The sequence below is a fragment of the Podarcis filfolensis genome (assembly GCF_964270895.1).
Source record: "Podarcis filfolensis genome assembly, chromosome: 8".
Classification (NCBI taxonomy): domain Eukaryota; kingdom Metazoa; phylum Chordata; class Lepidosauria; order Squamata; family Lacertidae; genus Podarcis; species Podarcis filfolensis.
The window spans coordinates 60819582-60845495 of NC_139611.1; the positions used below are offsets into that span (position 1 = coordinate 60819582).

The 25914-nt window shown below is 46.6% G+C and overlaps 1 protein-coding gene across 3 annotated transcripts in view; it reads left to right on the forward strand.

Annotated features, from left to right (window-relative positions):
* Positions 1-25914, forward strand: part of DLGAP3 (DLG associated protein 3) — a 187593-nt gene that overhangs the window by 125613 nt on the left and 36066 nt on the right. For 2 of the 3 annotated variants that reach the window (XM_083625487.1, XM_083625489.1), the window contains exons 3-4: positions 18115-18237; positions 19878-20968. In XM_083625487.1, coding sequence (XP_083481613.1) covers positions 19943-20968 — 1026 coding nt within the window. In that variant the 5' untranslated portion in view covers positions 18115-18237; positions 19878-19942. The remainder of the gene's footprint in view (positions 1-18114; positions 18238-19877; positions 20969-25914) is intronic. The other variant, XM_083625488.1, reaches the window with a different exon arrangement.

The following is a 25914-nucleotide window of genomic DNA, read 5'->3' on the forward strand; positions in this document are numbered from 1 at the left end:
GTCTAAGGAGGTGGCGTGGGTGGGTGTTTCAACCCTTCTTTTGCTCTGCAGATTAAGATCTTGCCCTAAAGCTGGCTGCATCTCTGGCTGGCTCCCAGCCCCTCCCTACATCCCAAGGTGGATGCATCCCCTCAGGTGCCTTCCAATTGCTAACACAGCGGGTGCTGTTAGGCAGAGCCTTCTAGCCATGGGGTGCCTGACAATGAGCAGAATGTTCCTCCTGCTAAGCACCATAAGGTCTACAGCACCCGTGGGAAATTAATGCTTGTTGGCAATTGGTGGAGGGCCCATCTATCAACCCACCCACCCCAAAGCCCCACACCAATTGGTTACAAGCTCCCCTACTCCCCCACCAAGTTGGATTTGGCACCACCCACCCATAATGCCCCAAATCCAAAGTGGGTGCTTAGCTTGGCAGCAGGGGGCCCTGGTTTCTCCCTGTATAAGCAAATATAAAAGCACAGGGTGGGGGAAGTTATTTGTAATGACAATTATCCTCGACCATGTTATCCTGGGCCCTCCATTATGTGGGCGTGAGGTTCCCAGTGGTGGTAATTATTCCTGCCTTCGACAGCACAATATTAAGACTTGATGATCTTGCTGTTGGTCTGTGCATTTAACAAGTTCCATTTGGCTGAGAAACTCCAGCTCCTCTTTCTTATAAATCCTCTTGCCTGGAACCATTAACTGACTTGACTCCCTGCTTTTTCCCTCCCTGCTCTGGATTCAGAATTACTTTTTTTTTTCCTGGACTTCTCCAACAGCGTCCCACTTGGGGATCTGTTATACTAAGCTTTATTATCTTGAAATACGAGTAGCCTCAGGGCTCGGGTACATACCGAGATACAAACGGAAGGAATCGTCTCATATTGCATTGTATCTTCCTCGGAAGCAGCTGTTCCTGTTGTTGCTACTTGGCTAGGCAGAGCATGGAACCAATCCAGCCTAGCTATTGCTGCCTATATTTCCCTGGTGCCTAAGTAGCTATGCTGTGAGACGTGCCACAAAACAAGAAGTGCATTGTCAATTAGATTGTCTTCTTGGTTTTCAATGAACTAACATTTGAAGTGTCAGAGGCAAGGTTGTGAGTCACACAGAACTGTTCTTCAGGCTGACATGTTCAAAGGGAGAAATGAAGAAACAGCATCATTAAAATGATATTTTTATTTGTCTGATGCTTTTCAGGGCAAAGAGATTAGATCATTAGGGTGTGTCATTTTAGGGGGTGAAACTTAATTTTTTGCAAATTTCTTCAGAGAGGGTTCTTTAAAATATGTTTTGGGGTATGAGGGATTCAAATGTGCCATTATTTTTGTGACTGGGCAACATTTAGCTTGGTAAGTATATGTTTGATTAAGCAGCAAATAAACTGCTCCTGGAAAACCAAATAATTTAAATTCTGCCTTCTGAAAGTGTCAGGTAATATAAAATATGTATAATATGTAAATAAAAATAACATTAATTTCTTTTTAATGATTTCTATGCAATTTAACACACATTTTATTTACCAGGCAAAACTAAATTATAGTAATTTTACCATTTTTTGAATTCCCAAGCTATGTTACAACTTTTTAGCACCTCTCATTTTTGGAATTTGAAACTGAAAAATTCAACACGCCCTATTCTTGCTGAAAACTCATTTCTTCATGGCTCACTAGTATTATGGCTAATATTTCAGTTTAGTGCCTTGAATGTTCCTGTATGTGCTGTAAACTGCTTAGAGGTGTTTTGTTTTGGTTAATTAAGCAGTATATAAATCGTGCCAAATGAAAATAAAGTTGTTTTAAAGTGCTGATTTAATGAATTTGCATTTTAGGTTGTTGTGAACTACCCTGGAATGTTGCTTTTTTTTAGTAGAAGGCAGCATAACAATGTTTTAAATAAAAAAGAACAAAAACAAAAACAAAAGCCCACACAATTGGGCTTACATACAGAAGGCTTCTCCTGCCTGTGATGGATTGAGCTTTCCAGGCTAGGTTTGGGAAACCTTCAACCCTCCAGTTGCTGCTGGAGTACAGTTTCCACCATCTATGACTATTGGACATGCTGGATGTGGTTGGGGGGAACTGTGCTCCCAACAAGATCTGATGAGCCAAAGTTTCCATAGCCCTGGTCAAGATCAAACTGCAGCCTGTTCAAAGCCTCAGCCAACTCCAGGCAACTGGTGAAGCAACATCTAGTCGCCCTGCTTGTGTGTTAGCACCCAGCCTGCGCTCCACTTGGAGCTGTCTCAGGTCCTGTATCCAACACTTGCATCTTTCAGGTGTTCTGCTTGAGCCTGAGCAGTTGCTGATGCCTAAGCTCCCAAATGAAACTTGGCTTGTGCTTGCACCTCACCCCAGCTATGTTCACTGCATGGGCTAGGGACAAGAGTGCCATGATAATTGGGGAACATACCCTAGGAGTCTTTCAGGTTAAACTGGTAATCTTTGTTGGATGATGCCAAATATACGTTCCTGGGAGAGAAACTTTCCAGGTGGCATGAACACTAGATAAGATCATAGTCTTACTTGTGAACTAGAAGAGCAGCGAGACCTGTCTTTATTTTCTTCCGTGTCTCCCCTCCACAACCATGTACTCCCCTTTTTTTCATACACTTTCCATCTTCTATTTCACACTGATTTTGCCCCCACTTCCAAGTTCCTAATCCTTTGAAAAGATGCATTTGTTCAAAGAGATCAGCATGTGGAAATTTGCATTGAAGATGTTGATTTTGATAACCTTGGCGCAGAATATAGAATATATATAATTCATACATACATGCATATATACACAGAGAGAGAGAGAGAGACATATATTAAGTACACAAGAATGTTGCCTCTATAAATTCGGCCTTAATTTCTTATGAAGCTGATTTAGGTCAGCCTGCTTTAAAGGTTTCAAAGACAGATGAAGTTTCTTAAACAAGTTCGCTCAAGAGAAAGGAGACTGTGCTGTCCTGTGTCCAAGATGACCTCCAATTTTATCATTTTCTGGAGGGAATTCTCGACAGAAGGAATGGTAGGGACTGTTCAAACCATCAGGACAGGTTTATTAATGTGTTTGGCATCCCTTGTCCTACCCCAGCGTCATAATCACCTGACAAGCCTACCTGCAGGGTAAGGGACACTCAGTCCTTTCATTTTAAAGGGGAAGAAATATATGCGGCGTCTCTAAACCCAGACTAAAACAGACACAAAATAAAGAATAGACCTTGAAACAGGACGGATGAGGTGGTGGTGGTGGGTTGTGATGGGGAAGGAGGAGGTTCCGCATCTTCATACACACACACATGTTTAATCAGGGCTTCTAAACCCTAATTGAACTTGCTGTTGGATAAGGGGATGGGGAAGGAGGAGGTGCTATGTCTCCTCTCCTCCCCACCCCACCCCAAACATGTTTTAATTAAGTTTTGAACCCACTGGATGCTGCTTCACCAGCATGTTCCTTGAGGGGATGTGCTGGTGAAGCAGACCCCTTCAGAGAGCAGGGCTGAAGGTTCAATCCTGCCGGACACTGCTTCTGATCAGAGCTCCTGCATGGGCCCAATCCCAGCCAGGCTTCTATTCAGCATTGAATTTAAATCCAGTGCCAAAGGCAAGCCCTGCTTGCAATAGGAATGCAGTCCACTCCTGGTCCTTTAAAGCTGAATCACCTGGTACCATATGACCTGGCAAAAGTGTCCTGTGGAGGCTGGATCCAGTTCCCCAACCCTGCACTGACTGGCAGCAGTTCTCCAGGGTTTCAGGCAGTGGCCTGCCCCAGTCCTACCTGAAGATGCCAGGGGTCAAACTTGCAATCTTCTGCATGCAGATTATATGTTCTGCTACTGAGCTACAGCCTTGCTTCTATTCCTACAGCCCTCCCTAGCTCATTGGTGGCCTCTTGCCTAAGAGGACACAAAACTTTGATGGATCTACCCAAGTCTAAGAGAGAAAATATCTTCCCTACTTTGGGAAGTCTTAACTCCAAGGTGCAGGCGGTTTCTTGTTTTTCACCCGGTTGTTAGAAATCCTGCTGGCAACACTAAGGAGGAAATGAATTTTTCATGTGGTTTTAAAATATTGATTGTTTTACTGGAGCACTAAATAAAAACAGAAAGGCTTCTGTGGGAATCTGACATTTGGGAATACTGTGGTTTCTTTTTTATATTCTCCCGGAACAGTGTAACAGGGCTGTGGCATATTAGAGGACTAGGCGCCACAACTAACATACCAGCCCCTCCCTGTGATCAGCATCTGGAGGGCCACAGTTTCCACACTCCTGGTTTTTATTTTGTTGGGTGATATCCAAGGGAACTCAATCCAAGGGAACTGTAAGAAGCTAAAAAAGGCCACTTAAAAGGTAAAGGGACCCCTGACTATTAGGTCCAGTCGTGACCGACTCTGGGGTTACGGCGCTCATCTCGCTTTATTGGCCGAGGGAGCCAGCATACAGCTTCCAGGACATGTGGCCAGCATGACTAAGCTGCTTCTGGTGAACCAGAGCAGCGCACGAAAACGCTGTTTGCCTTCCCACCTATTTATCTACTTGCACTTGGATGTGCTTTCGAACTGCTAGGTTGGCAGGAGCAGGGACCGAGCAACAGGAGCTCACCTCGTCGCTGGGATTCGAACCACCGACCTTCTGATCAGCAAGTCCTAGGCTCTGTGGTTTAACCCACAGTGCCACCCGCATCAAAAAAGGCCACTTACACCCTCCATTAAAAAGAATCAAGGGGACTGTGGGATAAGGAGAGCACATGAAGTTTGCACTAGGCTGAAAGCAAGGATGCTTAAGAACGTAATAAGAGCCTTGCTTCTGCCTCAGGCCAAAAGCCCATCTAGTCCACCATCTTGTTTTCACAGTGGCCCAAAGGGGAAGCCTACAGTGTAATGGTACTTCCTCTCTTGTGATTCCCATCAATAGTATTCAGAGGCATACTGCTTCCAAACGTGGAGCTAGAACATAGCTATCATAACTAATAGTTGCTGATAGCCATCACAACATCTAGTGGGAGTAAATTCCATAGTTTTAACTCTCAGCCCCAACCACTGGCTAGGCTGGCTGATGGTGTCCAACCATGTTTGGATGGTCGAAAGTTCCCCATCCCTGCTGTAGACCTTCATGGTGTCCGAACTCTGCTGCTGCCTCATGGCAGGGCCACCTCAGCTATTATGCTCCATCTCTACTTCTGGCCCCCAGCCTTCCTTCATCCTTAAATTTATTGCTTCCCATTGCTGCCTGAGCCCCCCAAAGTCAGCTCCCGATGTCAGCAAGTTCAGGCACTGCCTAGGACCTCTATGGGGGCAAAGGGCCTGTTGCCCTAAGTGCACAGTTGCCCTCATGGCACAGCGTCTCATGGCAGAGAGCACGGGAGGCGGTTGGTGGTGTAAGAGAGTCCTTAGCTTGCAGAGAATTAGGGGAGGCTTTGCCCTGAAGGCTCCTTGAATCCCAGAGCTGGCACTCATGTGCTGAGCCGCCCAGATAGGCGTCTCCCTTGCACTTCAGGTCGTCAGGGAATGACAGCTCAGCGCCAACATCTTTATGAGAAAATTGCAAGGCTCCCTCACCCACACAATCCCCAGGCCCGACTTTGTTTATTACATCTAATTTGTCTGCACAAAAGCTGGCTCACTGCATAATGACAGGCTTGGTTGGCTGTTGTGACTTTCTGGTTTTCTTTCTTTCCTTTTTTTCCGATCCCCCTCCCTTAACTTTTTAATATATTTTTTGCTGTAGCGGTTGCAATATTTAAAGCTGTTCCACCAAGTTAGGTGGGGGTGGGGGGTTGCATGTGCATGCTGTTATTTATTGTATGGCAACTGATGGATTTCCTGATTCTCCTTAGTTCCTGCTATCACTACTACTTTTAGTAGTAGTTAATTTAGACCACATTCACACCATGCATTTCAAGCTGTATGATATCACTTCAAACAGTCACAGCTTTCTCCAAAGTACTCTGGGAGCTGTAGTTTGTTAAGGGTGCTGAGAATTGTTAGGAGACACCCTATTCCCCTCCCAGAGCTACAGTTCCCAGATGGGTTTAACAATCAATCCATCTTTGCAAGGAACACTGGGAATTGGAGTTCTGGGAGAGGAATAGGGGGTCTCCTTACAACTCTCAGCACCCTTGACAAACTACACTTCCCAGGATTCTTTGGGGTAAACTGTGTATTCAAAGCAGTATCGTGGTGGTTTAAATGTATGGTGTACATGCCACTTAATGCCATAACAAGGCTTCTAAGGCTTCTAAATAGTTTATTTTAAAAAAAACAATTACACAAACATTAAAATGTAAACATCCATAATTAAAATGCACAATAAAACAGTCCCATTAAAATATAAACCTGGAGAGGTGAAGAGAAGCTTGCAAACTGGATGCTTATTTAAAGGGACTTCTTCTTCTTAAGGGTCTTCCAAAGCCTTGGGCCATCTGACTAATGGTTCCATCCTGTAATGCTGCTCCCTGCAGCTCTGTTATTTCAAGTGCATTGCAAACCCTGACATTGCCAGGGATCAGAGATGGCAAAGAAAAGCTACCAATTTTCAATCTGCGGGCGTCCAGCACTGCAGCCTCCTGGCAAGAGGCAATTTATCCTTCATCTAGTCTGGGAGCTGGAGAGCTTGTTCCCATGCAAGGAACCCTGAACCTCTCTGTGTCTCCTGTAAATGGGGCAGGGGCTTGTCATGCAGAGAAACAGCTCCTGAAATTCTTCTTGTTCAAAGGAGGACAGGAGCACAATAACTAAACTGCAGCCCAGGTGTATACATTCAACAGAGCAGCTGAAAAGTATTTTCTCCTAAGCATTCTACTCTAAAAATGCTCCACGTAGGGACAGATGAATCTGTTCATTTTGGTTTTCTCCATATATCATTTTTTTCCAAACTTAAATTCAGTTCTCTGCATTTCCTCAGCAATTATTTTTTCCCTTTTTAATCCTCATGGAAATTCATCAGCACTTCAGTGAGAATTTCTCCTAATAAACACATTTCTGTATGTAATTTTGATTAATAAAAACATTTTTGCAAGCAATTTCCCCAATATAATGCATTGTGGTATGTAATCTTGTGTGTTATTTTTCACTAATATATGCATTATCATGCACACCTTTCAAGTAGAGAACTGCATTGCAAAGTTTGAAGAAGTATGAATTTTGAAGGATAGCTGTGTTTCAGTTTGCATATTGTGAGACGTCCTAATTAGGTGGTTTCAAATTAAAATGCAAACAAAAGCAAATTTCTTCCCTCACCCCATTATTCTCCAGATAGCTGCTGAAGGTTTCCTATCTTTATCTGACATCATACAATATCAGATTTCAATATTTGGCAAGATATAATGGCAGACAAATGAGGTGGAATTTCTGCCTGTACTGATTAATATCTAGTGGCTCAATCACATGAGAAAGCCGTCACTTGAGAAGTCAGTGCACGATGAAATCAGGGATGACTATAGCTGTGTGGCAGAGTGTGTTCATTACACCAGGGGTGGGGAACCTCTGACCCACAGGTCAAACACGTTGCATGAGGCCATTGAGGGGAAGCACATGCCCATATGCCCTGTACCCGACATCATACATGCTGTCAGGTGTGGGGAAGATAAGGGTGGTAATCCATAGGAATGATCAGGAATGGACTCCAGATTGCTTTAAGTGGACTTCACCATGCTCCTTTGGACTGGAGCAAGACTTGCTCCCAACGGACCATCATCTTTTCACCTAGGAATACCCAACATGGTACCTTCCAGTTGTTGTTGGACTGCAAATCCCATCAACGCTGACCACTGGCTATGCTGGTTGCAGCTGATGGGAGTTGTTGCCCAACAATTTTTGGAGGGCACCACATTGGCTACCCCTGTCGCAGCCTATTTAAAAATATTTATATCCCATCTTCCCCATAAAATGTCCAAGGTGGCTCACAAGGAGCAATAAAAAGACAATAAAGGACATCTAAGCAATAACAGCAAAAGATGACAAAAGACAGCTGGCAAAATAGCTTAAAACCAAGGATTCATGTGCCAGAGGGAGCTAAAATTAACAGCAGGCCAGGCCAAATGCCTGTCTAAAGAAAGGAAGGCCTTTATAGAGTGCCAAAGTGTAAGTGCAGCCACTGAAAAGGTCCTATGTCCCACCTTCAGAGACTGATGTTTTGCACAGATTGCATCAGTCAACAATCTTAATACATAGAGTCATAGGTGAGAATATGGCCAAAGCTCAGTAATAAAACCAGTGGCGTAGCGTGGGGGGTGCAGGGGGGGCCGGCCGCACCGGGCGCAACATCTGGGGGTTAGGGTTAGGGGGCGCAAATCCACGGGTTAGGGGGTGCAAATTACTTGCCTTGCCCCGGGTGCTGACAACCCACACTACGCCACTGAATAAAACACATGCTTTGCATGCAGAACATCCTGGGTTTGATACCCATAGGGCAGGCATAGGCAAACTCGGCCCTCCAGATGTTTTGGGACTACAACTCCCATCATCCCTAGCTAACAGGACCAGTGGTCAGGGATGATGGGAATTGTAGTCCCAAAACATCTGGAGGTCCGAGTTTGCCTATGCCTGCTATAGGAACAAAGAAAGCTGCTTTAGATTTAGATTTAGATTTTTGTCTTTTTAGCTCAAAAAAAACCCAAGTATCCAACCTTTCCTTGGTGATTGTCCTCATCCTCTGTCTTCTTCAATACTAACACGTCACAAACCAACTTGAAAGCCTCATGCTCAACCAAATACCATGCCATCACTTACCCTGGCACTCCAGCAGATAGCATCATCGCTGCTGCCCTGAAAACAGTATCAGTGCTGTGCTCCCATAGGGGAGCTTAGTATTGTCTACACTGACACGCAGCAACTCTCCATGGTTTCCAGCAGGGGACATTCCTTACCCAAAAACTCCAAGGGTTGAACCTGGGACCTTCTGCATGCAATGCAGATGTTTTACTACTGAGCTACAGCTCATGCCTTTTAATGGGACTCCATAGGACTGCAGATTCTACAGAAGACTAATGGAGCCTCATGATTTGATTCAGGCCATTATCTGCTCAGATCAAATCAAATCAAGTGAATCCACTTTGAGATCTGAGTTCTGCAGGTTCCTTTTCCATCCCAATTACACTCCAACAACACCCTGAAGCACCATTTTAGCTACCCCCTAGGGTAGGTAGTGCTGATCTAGATGAACCAATGGTCTGACTTGGATGATATAAGGCAGCTTCCTAAGGCCATCCTTTAGACTTCAAAGGCCATGAGCATCACTCTGAATGGGCTCCAGAAATGACTCAGAAGCCAATGTGTGCTGGGCCCAGGGGTTAACCCAAGCAACGCGGTCCAGGTCCAGTCCCGAATCCAAGGATTCCATGAGGAGTCAGTCTGACAGGGCCAAGGCAGGACACAAATTCAGGAAACCAGACTAGGCCAGGCACAGGGTCTCAGGCAGATTCTAGCAAACAGCAATGTTGCTCCCACAACCTGGGGCAGGGTCTGACAGCCTTTTATATTTGTCAGGGTAACGGCCAGTCCTGATCCCCAGTGACTCACCTCCCTGTCTCGCCCGAAGGCAAGCACTCCTCCTGCAAGTACTCAGGTCTCTCCTTCTCTCAGACCTTAGTCTCTGCAGCTCGGGTGATGTTGGTGGGTTACTAGACCCAGAGGCCGCCTCAGCCTCTCCTGACCCAACTGGTAGTGGAGCAGCTGTAAGTGATTGCCCAGCTGAAGGCAACAAGATAATCCCCGCATCTGGAGCCAGGGCAGGCTCAGGCCCCTGACACGACCCAGCTGGTGCTTGTTGCAGGGGAACCTGTGCAGACTGGGGCTCTTCAGAATCAGGTCCCAGACCTGGTTCAGATGCTGCCTGAGGCAAAGTATCCAGTGTGGACTGAGACTCCTCTGGTTCTGAGTCCAAGCCCGAGTCCCAGGCCATCACACAATGCAAGAGAGGCTCATATTCTTGGCTCTGTTCAAGAATCTATAACCACTGGATTCTGGAGAGTTGAAGTTTCTAGGTAGCCTCACATGGAGTGTGTTGCAGTAATCCAGTCAGGTTGTAATGAAAGCATGGGTCACCATGGTCAGATCTGCCTTTTCCAGGACCAGACATGGCTTCCAGACACCATCATTCACTTCTAGCCATGGACATCAGCTGGGCAAGGTTCAAAACTGCATCATTTCCCACCTGAAATATGAGGCTAATGTTACTGCCCTACTTGCCAAGCATATGAGCAAGTCAGCTATACAGCAATGGCTCACCTCTCCAGAAGGTATGGGAGAATGTGCTGCTAACCAAGATGAAGTTCTACCAGGCTTGCGAGTTGAGCATGCTGCTTTATGAAGGCGAGTCTTGGGCAATTCACAGCCATCAGCGGTGATGCCTCAATGCCTTCCACAAGCGCTGTGTCAGGAGGATTTGGGGTATCACAAGGCAGGACAGAGTTTCAAACAAAGGTGTGCTCTCCCAGGCCCACATTCCCAGCATGTTTGCACTCCTGTCTCAGCGACATCTACTCTGGCTTGGTCATGTCCACAGAATAGGTGGCAGGATCTCCAAGGATGTGCTGTAGGGGGAGCTGTCTTCAGGTACCAGGCCCATTGGCAGACCAATATGTTAGAAAGATGTCTGCAAATGAGATGTGGAGGTTGGCAACATCAACCCCGCTGTGTGGAATCTCTTGCAAATGACTGCAGTGCCTGGAGACAGACAGGCAGGTCATGTATCCACAGCAGTGTACAGAAGAGCAATACCACTAGGAGGAGAGCAGAGAGAAGAAACGGCATGGTGCATCTGCAGCAGCACAACCGGACACCTTCATCTGCCCCAGCTACAGCAAAGCATGTCTCTCCCATATCAGTCTCCACAGACACAGCAGGCGCTGCAACCTTCCAACAGTGTGACCTTACCCTCAAAGGCACAGTCCTCCATTGCCTCCCAAGACAGACAGATGCCAGCAATTAATTTTGCAGTGTTGTTGTAAGGAGTACAAAATAACATACCTGAAGTATTTTGACCATTCAGAAGCGCAATATGAATCAGGAGTGGGGAACCTTTCTCTGTCTGAGAGCTGCAATCCCTTATGGGCAACCTTCAGAAGGCCACATCCCAGGAGTGGGCAGGGCCAGAGGCAAAAGAGGGTGGGGCCATAAATGCGCATTTTACTTTGTACAGTAGGGTAATTTCTACACAAGCTCACACCTCCCTCTTGATATGCCATCCAATAAAGCAAGAGCCATTCCAGGAGGGTGTGAAGCCAGGCCTTGGGAGTGAGAGGTGTGGGAAGGGGAAGGAGTCCGAGGGCCAGACTGAGAAGTCTGCAGGGCCACATTTGGCCCCCAGGCCTATGGCTCCCCCCCCCCAGGAGTCTATTATGTAGGGAGAGGTTGCAGCCCTAGTATTGCCGCTTGCCTTTCGATTCTTTTCCTAACGCTGCCATCGCTTCTTCTGTAAGCCCAAGAAGGCATAATTCTGCCAATACCTTTTCCCTGGTACAATTTACCTTTACGGTTGCAATAGCAGTGCCAGGTAGCCTATGGCGGCCCTGCTTAATATGCTAACAAGATTGCTAATGATGCCTGTTAATTAGTCAAGCTACGCACGGAACAAAGTCATTTCCTCCTTGGAAGGAAGCTTTCTGAAGGGTCCTAATGAGGTTATAACAAATCCCTCGCATACTGCTTTGCACATAGACGACGTGGAAAATGCAACCCATGAGGTTGGCTCCAGCTTTTGGGTTGTCCTCTGGAAACATGGCTCAGAAGGGCCCCTCTGGTGATGGGGGGGGCAGACAGTAAAGGTTTTTCCTCTGGTAAAACATGGTCCCAATTTCATCCCAAAGTTTGCTTTTTGAGCAAACTAACTAATGAAAATTGAGATTGCTTGAATGACTATGGTAGCCATGAGTCAGGATTCACCTCCCTCGCTGGGAACCCTGGAAGTTAAATTTCTGAAGGGGGGGTTGAGTAAATGAGGTAGCCCATGTGGTGCCCTCCAAATGTCGCTGGACTCCAGCTCCCATCATCCTTTGAGCACTGGCCATGCTGGCTGGAGCAGATGGGCACTGTAGTCCAACAACCTCTGGAGGGCATCCCTTGGCAACCCCTGGTGCAGGTGAATCCCTAGTGCACGTCCATGCACTGGAACACTAAAGCGCATTGCAGCACGCAGCCTGCTGTGAAAACACACCGCAGCATTTGAACTCCTGATGACATAGGATAGTACAGTTGCATTTATAGATCTTCAGCCATGAGCCCAACTATTCTCTTTTGCTTTAGCATTAGTGCAGAGTGAATGAATACAACATGGAGCATTTGCAGCAGACCCGAAGCAGATGCTCCACCCAGAAAGGGCTGTGAAGAAATGTTAGTGGATGGATGTTCTATGCACAGCTGCAAGGAACTCTGGAGCACATTATTATTATTATTATTATTATTATTATTATTATTATTATTATATTTTATTTTTTATTTTTTATTATTATTATTATTATTATTATTATTATTATTATTATTATTATTTATACCCCACCCATCTGGTTGGGTTTCCTCAGCCACTCTGGGTGACTCCCAACAGAGGACTAAAAACAGAATAAAACTTCAAACATTAAAAGCTTCTCTAAACAGCACTGCCTTCAGATGCCTTCTAAAAGTCAGACAGTTGTTTATTTCCTTGACATCTGATGGGAGGGCGTTCCACAGGGCGGGCGCCACTACCGAGAAGGCCCTCTGCCTGGTTCCCTGTAACCTCACTTCTCGCAGTGAGGGAACCGCCCAAAGGCCCTCAGAGCTGGAGCTCAGCGTTCGGGCTGAACGGTGGGGGTTTGCACAGCACAAAGGCTATTCTTGTTATGTTATGGATTCCATCACCGTTTGCTTTCTCCTTCTGAGAGGTCCAGTCAATTTTAGCAGCCAAGATACCTTCCATGGAAGTCTGCTTTGGGATATTAGAGGTGGTTAAACAAGCCCCCCCCCCCCCCCCGGAGAGGCTGGCCCCTCTCACTGCTCTCGGAGCTCGTTTACCGGTAACCTCCTCTGGCTGACTTCCCGGACAGACCAGGGAGATTTTGATAGGCGACATTTTCCCAGCGTGGGTAAATGCACACCCCCTCCTCCTGCTTCCCTAGCAGGGAAAGAAGAGTAGTCAGAAATCTATTTACATGTTTATTTCTGACTTTACAGCACTACAGAAATCATGTACGACCACTTCAAACTTCATCTAGCAAGTCAGACAAACTTCCTGTACATACGCAAACGGAAGGTCTCAAATTACACTCTTCACAGAGCTCTGAGAAGCCTGTAAACTTCCGGGAATCTTCTTTCCCACAGCTAGCCGCATCTTGTGATGTCAACAAGCTGGCTGTCTGCAGCTGCGATGTTCTCATATACTGACAGTGATGCTGTTATCCCTCCAGGAAGTCCCAGACTCTGCTCATGGTCAGCAACATTAAGTTTCAGATAACATTGTTTGGCCACCTCATTTAATTATACAGTCTCAACGTTTGCCTACTTTCTTATTCTCCCCCACTCTACAGAACTATAGAGTTCTATCATGCAGTGTCTCTGCCCACCTTCTTTTCCCCCAGACCACAGAATACTGGAGGGCCTGGCTTTTGCCTCCCCTGCTGTAAGATATCTATCTTAAAGGACCATTGGTCATCCTGTCTTGAGATTATAGGAGCTGGAATCCAACAACCTCAGAAGGGCACCAGGGCGCTCCACCCCTGGTATAAACATTAATGGACCAGATTCCACTTCATTAGATGCATGAAACAATCCCAAATTATAGCTAAGGAATAGTGTCAAAGTTATCTTTTCCCTTCGCCCTCCCAGTCCCTTTTCCTTTTGTATCATGTCTTTGTAGATTATAAACCTGAGGGCAGAGACTGTCTTGTTGATATTGATTTGGGAGCCACACTAGGAACCTTCTCTGGCTGATGTGTGGAGTAAAATGTCTTTGAGTGAATGAATGAATGAATGAATGAATGGAGAGGGGGGGGACCCAAGGATGTGTGTGTGTAGAGGAAGGTCAGAGGGAATAAAAAAGTACAGATAATTACACAAAAGCAAATAGCTACAACGGCAATTAGCAGGGCTGTCTTGGTGATAACAAAAAGTCCTGGCATTTGTTAATCTTTGAGGTATCACAAGACGCTTTGTTGATTTTGTTACAAGAGACTAACAACACAAATCTAACCATGTCTATTGAGATATAAAGGTTAGGACTGAAGGCTAACATGGCACCACTCTGGAAATTCTAGCATTGGCAACCTATCTGACACACATCATGTGCTTTTAAAAAAAGCATTATCTTGATTTAAGATGCAGATTTGAATCTTCTGGTTGTAATTTGGCAGTTCCCTGTTGCAGTCTCCATTTGAAATTCTTTTGTTCAATAGCCACCTTAAGATCAGTTGCATAATATCCTGGGGGCCTGAGATATTCCCTCACTGGCTTTTCCCTAATGCCATTTCCAGTGTCAGATTCGTGCCCATTTTATTTTATTTTTAATTGTTTTGCAGTAGAAAGTAGCCAGTTTGGCCTATGCAGAATGCAAAGCAGCTACCCAAGTAGATGGGAGTTTATAGCTCATGCTGGAAGTTGAGCATGTAGATGAATCCCTGGTGTTGTGGGTGTTTTGAGGTCCTTAATAGCATTGCATGAGTAGACATAGGGACCAAGGCTACATTAGGGGAATAAGGGTCTTTCCTAACAATGCTCAGCACCCTTAACAAGCTACAGTTCCCAGGATTCTTTGAAGAAGGCTTCCAGGGATGGGTGCCAGTGGTGGCATGACTGGAGCCACAAGAGGGCAGAGTAAACTGATGTAACTCTTGGTACTGAAAGGTACTGAAGGCTACCTTTCAGCTAATGATGGAAGAGTCCGACAGCTCTGGTTTATCTCCATTTCTCATTTTTCCTATCTCCACATCAGTTCTCCACATCAATTTGCAAATTCTTTTTCAGAAAAAGTTTTCCCAAAAGTTCATTAGCGTATAATGTGGATTTCTCCTGAATCTACACATTTTTGCAAAGCAACTTTCTCCAGTATAAAGCATCTTTGTACTCTGTTTTCATGAATTTATGCAATTTTATACACACTTTACCTAATATATACATGTTTGTGCACATTACTTGGCTGCATTATAAAATTAGGAGAAGCACAGTTTTCAAAAGGCAAATACGCTTCGATTTGCATATTGTTTCAGGAAGTGTGAATTAGGTAGATTCATCTTTAAAGGTGAACTGAGCTGAATTTCTCCCTACTTCTTTATTCCAGCTGCACCAAAGTCAGAGGCATCTAGCCATAATGACTCTGCTCTGCCTCCACAGTCAAAGGCAATAATGCTTCTGAATGCCAGTTGGTGGAAGCCAAAGGCATCTGATTGGCTGTTGTGAGAACAGGATGCTGGACAAGATGGACCATTGGCCTCTTCCAGCAGGCTCTCCTTGCATTCTTAGGGTTCTACACACACTTTTCTCCATCCAAGCGAGCAAGAGTCATTGTCACAGTTCAGGGACACATCCCAGCCAGAGAAAAGCACTCAGGAAGGGCATGGAGCAGGGCAGATGAGGGGTGTGGCTTGCAGAGAATGCCATGGGCCAAAAAAAAGAGGCCTGGAGGCCGCATTCAGCCCCTGTGCCTGGGTGGGGGGGGGGACTCCTGCTCTAGAATTGTAGCCAATGAAGGGAATTATTTCACTCCTCCATTTGTATTCAGTGATTCAAACAACCTTAAAAAGGCAGCCATCCAGCAAAGCTCAGGTGGAAGCTGAAGAAAGATCTATTTTGTCGCCCAGAACTGTGGCTAAGTTCAGGGTCCCAATAAGACCCTGGCATGTGTGCATTACGCTTTGTATTTGCTCCCAGCGCCTTGCCAAGACACCTCAGGACAATGGTGACAGAGAAACATCCTCCCAGCTTGAAATGTCGTGGTCCCCTCTGCACATTTTTGAAGATGTGCAGCTTTTTTGTGGGTGGCCTGAGTGCTTTGCCTTTGCCTGACAAGTGCCCTGGCATCCCAGCTGAACTGACAAGGCAGCCGTCATGCAGGTTTGAGGATGCCTCTTGCCGCAGTTGCTTCCCCTCCCGCTTTTTAATGCTGCAGTTTTATATTTATGAATAATTGAAGTGTGATTTGTGGCTTGCAGGAGCCTGGCTGCACGGCGCCCCCATAAATCTGCTCCAAGAATGGAGTGACCTTGTGCCTTTTCTCTCTCCCCTCTGCTTTTCTTTTCCTTTGGCCTCCTCTTCCCCACCCCCACCCCTTACATTCATTCATCTATCCATCCATCCTTGCATTTTTTATGAATAGCTAAAAATGAATCCACACTTTAAAAAAAAAAAAGCAGGGGGAGTGATAACATGAAAAACTATCCACAGGGGCTTCTCAACTCCTGCCATAATGTTTTGTCCTGGAATGGGAAGGTACACAGATATCTCCTTCTCAAGTCTAGAGCAACCAGCTTTTGCATCCAGACTTACCAGCTTCCTCTTTAGGGTTGCCGACACTCAAGAGCCAGTACAGTGTAGTGGTTAAAGTGTCAGACTAGGATGTGGGAGACCAGGGTTCAAATCCCCTCTTAGGCATGAAGCTCACCAGGTGACCTTGGGCCTTTCAGAGACCCTCAGCCTGGTCTACTTCACAGGGTTGTTGTGAGGATAAAATATGAGGGAAAGGAAGTGAGAGCCAAGGACTCCTTGGAAGAATGGTAGGATATAAGCTGGCAATTGAATCCTAGGCTGAATGAAACCATTGGTCCATCTAGTTCAGTGGTTTCTACACTAACGGTGGTTCTGTAGAATTTCAGACAAGGGTCTCTCCCAGACCTACCTTGCAGCATGGGTATCTCAAAAACAAGTCATGCCAGACTAATCTTATTTCCTTTTCTGATAGAGTTACAGGCTTGGTGGATCAGGGGAATGCCGTGGATGTAGCACATCTTGATTTACTGCTTTGCTGGTTTCAGGCTGTATTTTTGTTTTCATGATACTGTTTATTGTTTCAGTGTTGTGCACTGCTTAGAGATTTTTAAAATATTAAGCAGCTTAGAATTTCTTTTAAATGATGAATAAACAAACCAGCTATATTCCAGCCATACTACACCTGACAGCACTATATCAGACTCTACCCCGAATACACCAGGTTCTACCAATAGCCTGCTAGATTCCACCCCCAGCCCATCAATGCTCCATCCTCATTCTCCCACATCCCACTCAGCCTTTGCCCTAGACCAGCTGGCTCCACCCATCATCCACCGGATTCTACCCATGCAAACAGTTTGCCAGATGGAGCCTAGAACAATCCAAAGTGTATTTATCTATATGTACAGAAGATGGGGGAGAAATCTGATGCAGTTTGCATTTAAAGGTGAACCCACACCATCTGCATTTTCCAAAACAATATGAGGACTGAAACAGCCATCTTCAAAATTTGCAGTTCACTGTATTTGCAATGCAGTTCTCCAGCCAAGTAATGTGTACAAAAAAATGCACATAGTGGTGCAAAGTGAGCATTGAAATGCATATGTAAGCAAATATATATATATATATATATATATATATATATATATATATATATACACAATTGTGTATTGATTTATATATTGTGTATTTGGGGTAATTGCTTTGCAAAAATGTATATATTTGGCAAAATTGTACCTACGAATATAAGGAGAAATTCATCCCAAAATGCTGGTGAATTTTCATGAGAGCTTTTTAAAATTAAAACTGAGGTGGAAATGTGGAGAACTAAAGTTGGGAAACTGAGAGAAACTGAAAAGTGACAGATTTGCCCACCCCTAGGTTGGTGGTGCGTTGCTTTGTTTTGCTTTGTTTTGTTATGGTGGGTGAAGATTCAAAGGTACTTCTTCCCAACCTGCAGGAAAAGCTTCACCACTCAATTTTCCTGGTTGAAACTGAGAAACATGCGATCAGCAGGGATCTGTTCTTTCACAGCTCAGGTTTTTTTGCCCCTTTTCCTTCCCTGATTCTTTGAAGTCTGGTTCCAGTTGCAAGCTGCAGTCACTTTTGAGTCAAAGTTTTGACTAAGAGCTAAGGGGGTGGGGAGGTCTCTCCAGCGGTGCTGAGCTTGATTGAAGTTCCTGCAGGCTGGATTGGTATGGATCAAGGTCTCCAATCGCTCCATGGCCTCTGCCTTCTCTCCATCTTGTTTCAGATGCTGATCATCCAAGGAGGAGACAGATTTGGAAACCTTTGCTCAGGCTCACCTGCTTTTGCTTTTTGGATGCCTGTTCTTAAAAAAGGAGACCCTGAATATGTGCCCCCACACTAGGGATAGGCAAGTAAATTTTGGTTCCTCTCTGTTTCTCACAACGTTTTAGTGCAAATTTATCTTAATCTACATATTTTTCTATGTAATTTTGCCTAATATACACAAATTTGCAAAGCAGTTTCTCCTAGTAATGCATATGTTGTTTTCACTAACACATGCATTTCCAGGCGCACGTCATCGAAGTATATACAGTTTTGTACATTACTTGGCTAAAGAACTGTATTCCAAAATCTGGGGAAATGGAAATCTTGTGTGCTGTTTCAGAAAATGTGAATCAGTTATGTTAGCCTTTAAATGCCAACATGGTGGCCTCCAGATGTTGTTGCACTCCAACAGCAGCCATGCTATAGTCATATAGTATATGGCTATTGTCAGGGAATCAGGAGCAGGAGCAATGGGGAGAGAGGAATGGGAGAGCGAAGGGGAAGAATCCGAGGGCAGCGTAGGGGAGTATGACAGTGGCCCGAGAGATTCCATGAGCTTCTCCAGCGAATCAGAAGATTCCCAGAAGGGGGCGCCGATGGTCAGGGCAAGGGGGGTCCCAGGGGGGACGCACCAGAAACAAGGAGCCAGAGGGGAACCCCAAAACAGCAGTGGAGGATCGGGACCAGTTTCCCCACCAGAGCGTAGTGGGGGGGGAGAGTCACATGTGTCAGGGCCAGCGTCTCCTCCAGAGAGGGAGTCAGGGCTGACCACGCCTCCATCGGAGAGTGGAGGAACGGAAGGGAGGTCAGTTGCAGCTAGCCCCCCCGAAGGGGGAAGCAGTGACAGCAGCAGTGAAACGGTCAGGAGGAAAGCTGCTGGCTGGGCGCGCGCGCCAAGTTCAAATGTGCAGGCGCGCGGGACAGCAGGAGACCCGGATGGGGAACCAGCTCCTAAAGCCCGCCGGAGGGAGGGAGACGGCTCAGGGGAATCAGCCTCAGAGGAGGCTAGAAGGGGCGAGACCCCGGCAGGCAGGCGGACCCAGAGGAGGAAAGAGCAGCGGAAAAGGTGGAGCAAGGCTAGAATCTTAAATTGGTGTCAAGGGGGAGGAGACTCAGACGGAGCATCAGCGGTCTGACAGTTAAGACGTAGAGCTGCGCGCTGCGGCTCTGGAAGTGAAACTGAACTTCAATAAAGACTTTTGTACTTAACAACGAAGCAGCATTGGTCCTTTGTGAGCTGGGACCTAGGGTAGCTCTGACAGTTATCCTACCCTGAACATTCCTGAACTCATCTGATCTCTGAAGCTAAGCAGGGTCATGCCTGGTTAGTACTTGGATGGGAGACCACCTCCTTGTCTCAGTAGAGCATGAGACTCGTAATCTCAGGGTCATGGGTTTGAACTTCACATTGGACAAAAGATTCCTGTATTACAGGGGGTTGGACTAAATGACCCTCATGGTCCCTCTACAATTCTATTATTCTATTAGCATGTTCAGTGGCCAGGAACTACGGGAGGTGGAATACAAGAGCATATGGAGAGCATGTCGGCTAGCCCTGGTTTCCACCAGCAGGCAAAACCTTTCCAGGTTTCAGAAAGAGATTTTTTTTTTCCCCAGCACCAGGGATTGAACCTGGCATCCTCTTCTGCATGCAAGAAATGTGTTCTACTACTCCGCTTCTGCTCTCCCCTCACCTGTTTTTGCTGGTATTTCTCTTGGTAGGTTCGTCTGCTGCCACCCCACCAATGGCAAGATGAGTAGGCCACGCGGCGCACGGTTATGACACCATGAAGAGTTACCATGGCGAGCGCAGCCAGTCACGAGAACACCCCTGCCACTGCGTCCCGGAGGCCTGCGACCAGCCGATGGAATACATCCACCATAGCCAGGAGTCTCGCCAGCCATACCTCCTCAGCCCCAGCGAGCCTTGTTCCCTGGACCACTACTGCCCATCGCGGGGCTCTGCCGAGGCCCCGCTCAGCCTAACGGAGCCCCTCTCAGCCGCCAGCAGCAGCAGCACCTTCCCTAGGATGCACCACACGCCGCAGCAGTACGACTCCTGCGACGAGTGCATGGCGGCCGCCCACCCTTCCGGCAAGATCAACCGGCTGCCCCCCACCCTCCTCGACCAGTTTGAGAAGCAGCTGCCCCTGCACCACGACGGCTTCCACACCCTGCAGTACCAGCGGGCCAGCAGCACGGAGCAGCCACGGAGCGAGAGCCCCAGCCGCATCCGCCACCTCGTCCACTCGGTCCAGAAGCTCTTTGCCAAGTCTCACTCCCTGGAGGCCCCCTCCAAGCGCGAGTACAACGGCACCAAGATGGAAGGCCGGGGGGGCGAGGGAGGGTACCACCACCACCACCCTCACCACCACCACCGCCAGTCGCGCCACGGCAAGCGCAGCAAGAGCAAGGACCGCAAGCTGGATTCCTCCTCTTCCTCCTCCCGCCACCGGAACAAGATGATGGGCTGGTGGAGCTCCGACGACAACCTGGACAGCGACAGCAGCTACATGGTGTCCGGGAGGCAGCACGCCATCGACCAGGCCACCCAGTACTGCGTGGACACCCCTGAAAGTGCCTTCAGAGACTTGACCTTGAAGAGTCTGAAGAGCGGAGGTGGGGAGGGCAAGTGCTTGGCATGCGCGGGAATGTCCATGTCCCTCGATGGCCAGACGCTCAAGCGGAGCTCCTGGCATACCATGACCGTCAGCCAAGCGCGGGAGGCCTACCCCAGCTCGGGAGGAGGCCCAGAGAAAGCCTTGATGCTCCAGGAGGCCAAGGCCAAGGACCGATCCTATCATTATCTTCAGGTAAGGAGGTGGGTAGAGGCTACGCTGCTGTAGAGGAGGAGCAAGATTTGTGTCTCCAGTTCCATTCCATAGAGCCCCTTAGATAGAGAGATATAGGTGTCTATACTTTGATCGGGAATGGGGATGTTTTTGGATTACAGTCCCCAGCATCCTTGGCTGTGCTGGCTGGGGCTGATGGGATGGGCTGATCAGGCAGGTAAAGCTGGGACGGCGCATCCCATGCGCTGCGAGATGTGCACTAGTTAAAAGGGGCTTGATTCCTTGATCCAAGCAGCATATGAGGAGCCCCCTTCCATGATTGCAAGTCAGTCCATCGTAGATTTGATCATGGATTAAAAAGACAGGAAGCATGCAGGGAATAAGCCCCTTCCTACTGACCAGGCCTGCAAAAAGAAAGGAAGGGGGGGAGGAGAGCCTTGGGCTTTTCGGATTCCCTGCCATACTGTTTCCAAGGGCAAATGCCCATCTATCCAATGAATGGCCAGCCTAGATCACTTTCAAAGGCTCTCCCCTGACGGTTTCTTCCCCAAGCTTAAGACTCCCCTCCTGCTGATTCCGAAAGCTCCCCCCCTCCCATTTGCCGTCTTGCTCTCTATTCCCTTTGCTCTCCTTTGCATTCCCATGATGCACTGCAGCTCCACCTTGATGTCGGTGATTAGAGAAATGTCAGGGCTATAATAGCCTCTGCCTGCAAAAGGAAGAAGAAGCACAAAGGCGGCTCTCTGTTTTAAAAGGCCCGAGGTTTCTGAGGAGCTGCTGGTTGCGTCAGCTTACCAAGGTGTCCGAAGACATCCGAGCATTGCATTGCTCTTGCTAATAATGCCCAAACAAACAATTAAGATGAACCACCTTGCTCATCTCTCGGAGGGCGGTTTCTGTGCAGGCCTGAACAATGGGCTCCACACGCTAATGAGGAGGGCAACCTGGGACAAGGCAGCCAGAGAAAACACATGGGGGCCTGAAGGATCTCTCCAGAATTAGATGCTTATGGAAGCAGATGCATGAAACCTCTCCCCTTTGGCGCTTTTCTAAGTCTCCTAAGGGCCAAGCATGTAGGGGAAGGGGAACCAGATTACCCAACCAAGCATCTGGAGGGCTGGCCTAGGTTGAAGTGCAGGCCCACTAATATATTAGAAGAAAGGCAAGCTAAATTATTGTTGAAGTTATTGCTGCTGTTATTATTAATATTATATCCCACCCTTCCTCCAAAGGAAACTGGGATGGGAAACATGCCAGTGCTAAAACAAGACAACTAAAATGTCTCAAAACAGTTTAAAAACTATGTACCTCCTAACAAACAGGTCCAGCCCATCCTGTTTCTACCTTAATCAGCTAGTTATAAAAGTGAATCTACATGGAAATGTCTATTTAGATGCCTATTTTATCATGCATTAATATATTTTATCTAACTATTCACATTTCAAACATGTTTTATCTTAAAATATATTTCTCCACACATTTGAATAGTGGTGCAACAATAAAACTGCTAGCACATTTGCAAAGCTAAGCAGGGTCCACTATGGTTTCAACTTGAATGGGAGACCGTGTGTTGAGATTCCTGCATTGACTCTCAGGGTCCCTTCCAACTTCTATGATTCTATGTTTCTTGAACTGAATACTGTATCACAAAATTCTGAGAGGTGCAACATCCGAAGAATAGTTTCATTCTGATCTGTGCATTCCTCCATGAGGTGCGGGTCAGGTCAGCTTGCTTTGGAATCCACAGAATTCCACAGAAGTCGATGGCTGAATTGCACATTGACTTGGAACGATTGGCCACACCTTGAGCTTTAGGGTGCTGGACTCTTTGTTCTCTATCAAAGGGCAGTAAGCTGCCTTAGGGGGCACAGGACAGAACATGTCCAACACAAAGGGACACCGCTGCCACCACTGACACACACTCTCTGGTTCTGCCGCCTGAGGTCATCTCCTCACTCTGCCTACTAGTAGGGCCGACCCTGTTTAAAGGTTTTGCCGGAGGCATTGATAAAGGTGAATCTGGTGGGTGCCCTTGTACCTAGGGACCTTGTAAAGCTGTTGTCCTCCTCCCTAGGAACCAAGGTTCCTGAAATGCTAAAGAGGTAAGGACAGGTCTGGTGCATTGTGTGGTTAACCCAGCAGTATTCCTCTTAGTCAAGGGCTTGAGAATAATTTTGCCTAATTTCCTGGACTGAGTTCCCAGTTTTCTGCCTTTTGTTCCTCGGATCTCTTGTTCATATTCCTGGCTGGATGCGCAGAGTGAGTGTTGGCGCTCATTTGGCTAGGAGGCTGACAGAAACAGAGACAAAACTTGGCATAGCTGCACACTGCTGGTGGATGTGCTTGATCCTGGTGGAAAATTAAGCAAGAATCTGACCCCAGCTCAAAATGCAGCCAGATTCCAGAATCTCACTCCAATTCCTTGTTTCTGAAGCCTCGCATATATTTCAATCTCTGCCCTGACTCTTCCCAAAGCTCAAGACAGCTTTGATTTGACCCATGATTTGATACAAATGAAATATTGTTCAAGCGGTAGGCCCAGTTCACTGTACAGATAAAATGTAGAAAGTAAAATGACCCCCACAAAAACCCATGCTTGCTTAGATCCAACTGTTAATAACCAGAACCTCTTACAGTTAGGACTGTGCAAGTAATTAAAGTTTTTATTCGCTTGCTTGCTTATTTGTTTCCTTGCAGGGTTGTAAGTAAGAAGATGGGCAGGTGAGGGCTGGCTGAGAGCAAGCTGAGGTTGGTGGAGCCAAACCCCACTCAGCCTAATGGACCAGCCTTCACTGGCCAGAATTACTCCCAGTCTCAGATACTGGCTGGTGGAAGGGGAGATCAGGATAGAATTAGGCATTTTCAGGGGAACTTCAGTGGGTGGGGAAAGGGTTAACTTCTGCCCCATACTTGGCCTTGGCATTAAGTAGCAAACTCAGGCTTGGGAGCTCCATGTTTACTCTGTAACACATATCTCTGCCCTGTGGGGAGGGGGGCTTTGATTCAGGGGGCACTGAAAGGCGAACTTACCTAATTCACACTTTCCAAAACAAGATGTGAGTCAAAGGTCAGCCATCCTTCAAAATACTCACACCTCTGAAATTTGCAGTGAAGTTCTCCAGCCAAGTAATGTGCATAAACATACACATACAAGCATCGATTAAAATGCATGTATTAGTGAAAAGAACATATATGAATATCAGTGGAAATTGTTTTGCAAAATTCTATTAGGCAAAAGGTATATCAATGTATATTAATGCAAAAAATGCATTAAAAATGTGCATTTTAGGAGAAATTTGCACTGAAATGCTAATGAATTTTTATGATGACTTTAAAACACACACACACACCTTGGTGGAGAAATTTAAAGAATTTAAGACAAGATAAATGAGAAGCTGGGAGAACCTGAAACTGACAGACTTGGCCAGTCCCTATCCTCTGCCTTTTCCCTAGATCCAACCAGGCTGCCTTGTGCAGCTAGGGTTGTGGTTTGCTTGCTTTTTGCAATCTGCCTGCCTCAGTCCCTGGTTCCTCCTGCATCCCCCCTCCTCCTCCTCCTGTCTTCCTCTTTAACATGCACCTCACAGACTTTTGCAGAGGTCCCTGGCCTGCCGGCCTTCAGCCTGCATCATCAGGGCATCCCCCCTCCCCTAGCACACACCTGGATGGCTGGATGGCTTGAATGAGCCTAGCAGCTGCTGCAGCTGCTGCATCACCACCCTCCCTTCTTTCTCCCGGTTTGCTTCCTATTATAAAACATTTAAAGGTATTTCTTTAAAATAAATAAACAACTGCTGCTGGAAGGAACCAGGACTCTTCACCCCAGCTGCTGTTTGATGAACTGTGATAGAAAAATATACATGTATCCCCCCCCCCATAGTGCTGGGATACTCAAGTTACATCATGATGATGACGACGACGACATGTATTTGTCACTTTTTAAACCAAAGTGTCTCATAGCAACTTACAGGATAAAAATAGAAATTATTGATATTACTATTTATTAAATTTGTTGGTCACTTTATCTTGCCCAATGTAATCCAAAGCGACTTACAACCGAACGAATGAACAAAAAGTCCACATAGATGCATTAAAACCAAGCTGGGGGGTGGATTAAGAAGGAGCATTGAAACCAAATATGAAAACAACAATAAAGTAAAACCTATTGTGCTCATATGCACACACGCTATGGGCTTCAGCCCTGCTCTCTCCACTGGTAGATTCCACTGCCCACTACTAAGTTTTCAACCCCTGTTTTCACCTTCACCCCTGTGGCCATGCCTTCCCCCTATATTTGTTTGCTTCAATCATCTGACAGGAGACTCCAGGGTGGGCTCTCAGTTTGCATATCTGGTCCTTTCTGTAACATGCTGCTTCAGGAGGATGCCAAAACCTGAAACTAGCCCTTCTTGGGCACACAGGCCCACCACATAATACACACACACAGGGACGCAGGTGGCGCTGTGGTCTAAACCACTGAGCCTCTTGGGCTTGCCAATCAGAAGGTCGGTGGTTCGAATCCCCACAACAGGGTGAGCTCCCGTTGCTCAGTCCCAGCTCCTGCCAACCTAGCAGTTCAAAAGCATGCCAGTGCAAGTAGATAAATAGGTACCGCTCCGGCAGGAAGGTAAACAGTGTTTCCGTACGCTCTGGTTTCTGTCACTGTGTTCCATTGCACCAGAAGCAGTTTAGTCATGCTGGCCACATGACCCGGAAAGCTCTCTTTGGACAAATGCTGGCTCCCTCAGCCTGGAAGCGAAATGAGCGCCACAACCCCATAGTCACCTTTGACTGGACTTAACCGTGCAGAGGTCCTTTACCTTTTTACCTAACACACACAGAGCTATTTTGGAGCTGCTTCTATGATCTTCTAGCATGTGGCTGCTATAGCTGTGTAAATATGCATTTATTTATTTAAAAGCATTCCTAAACCACTTAATATTTTAAAAATCTCTAAGCAGTGTACA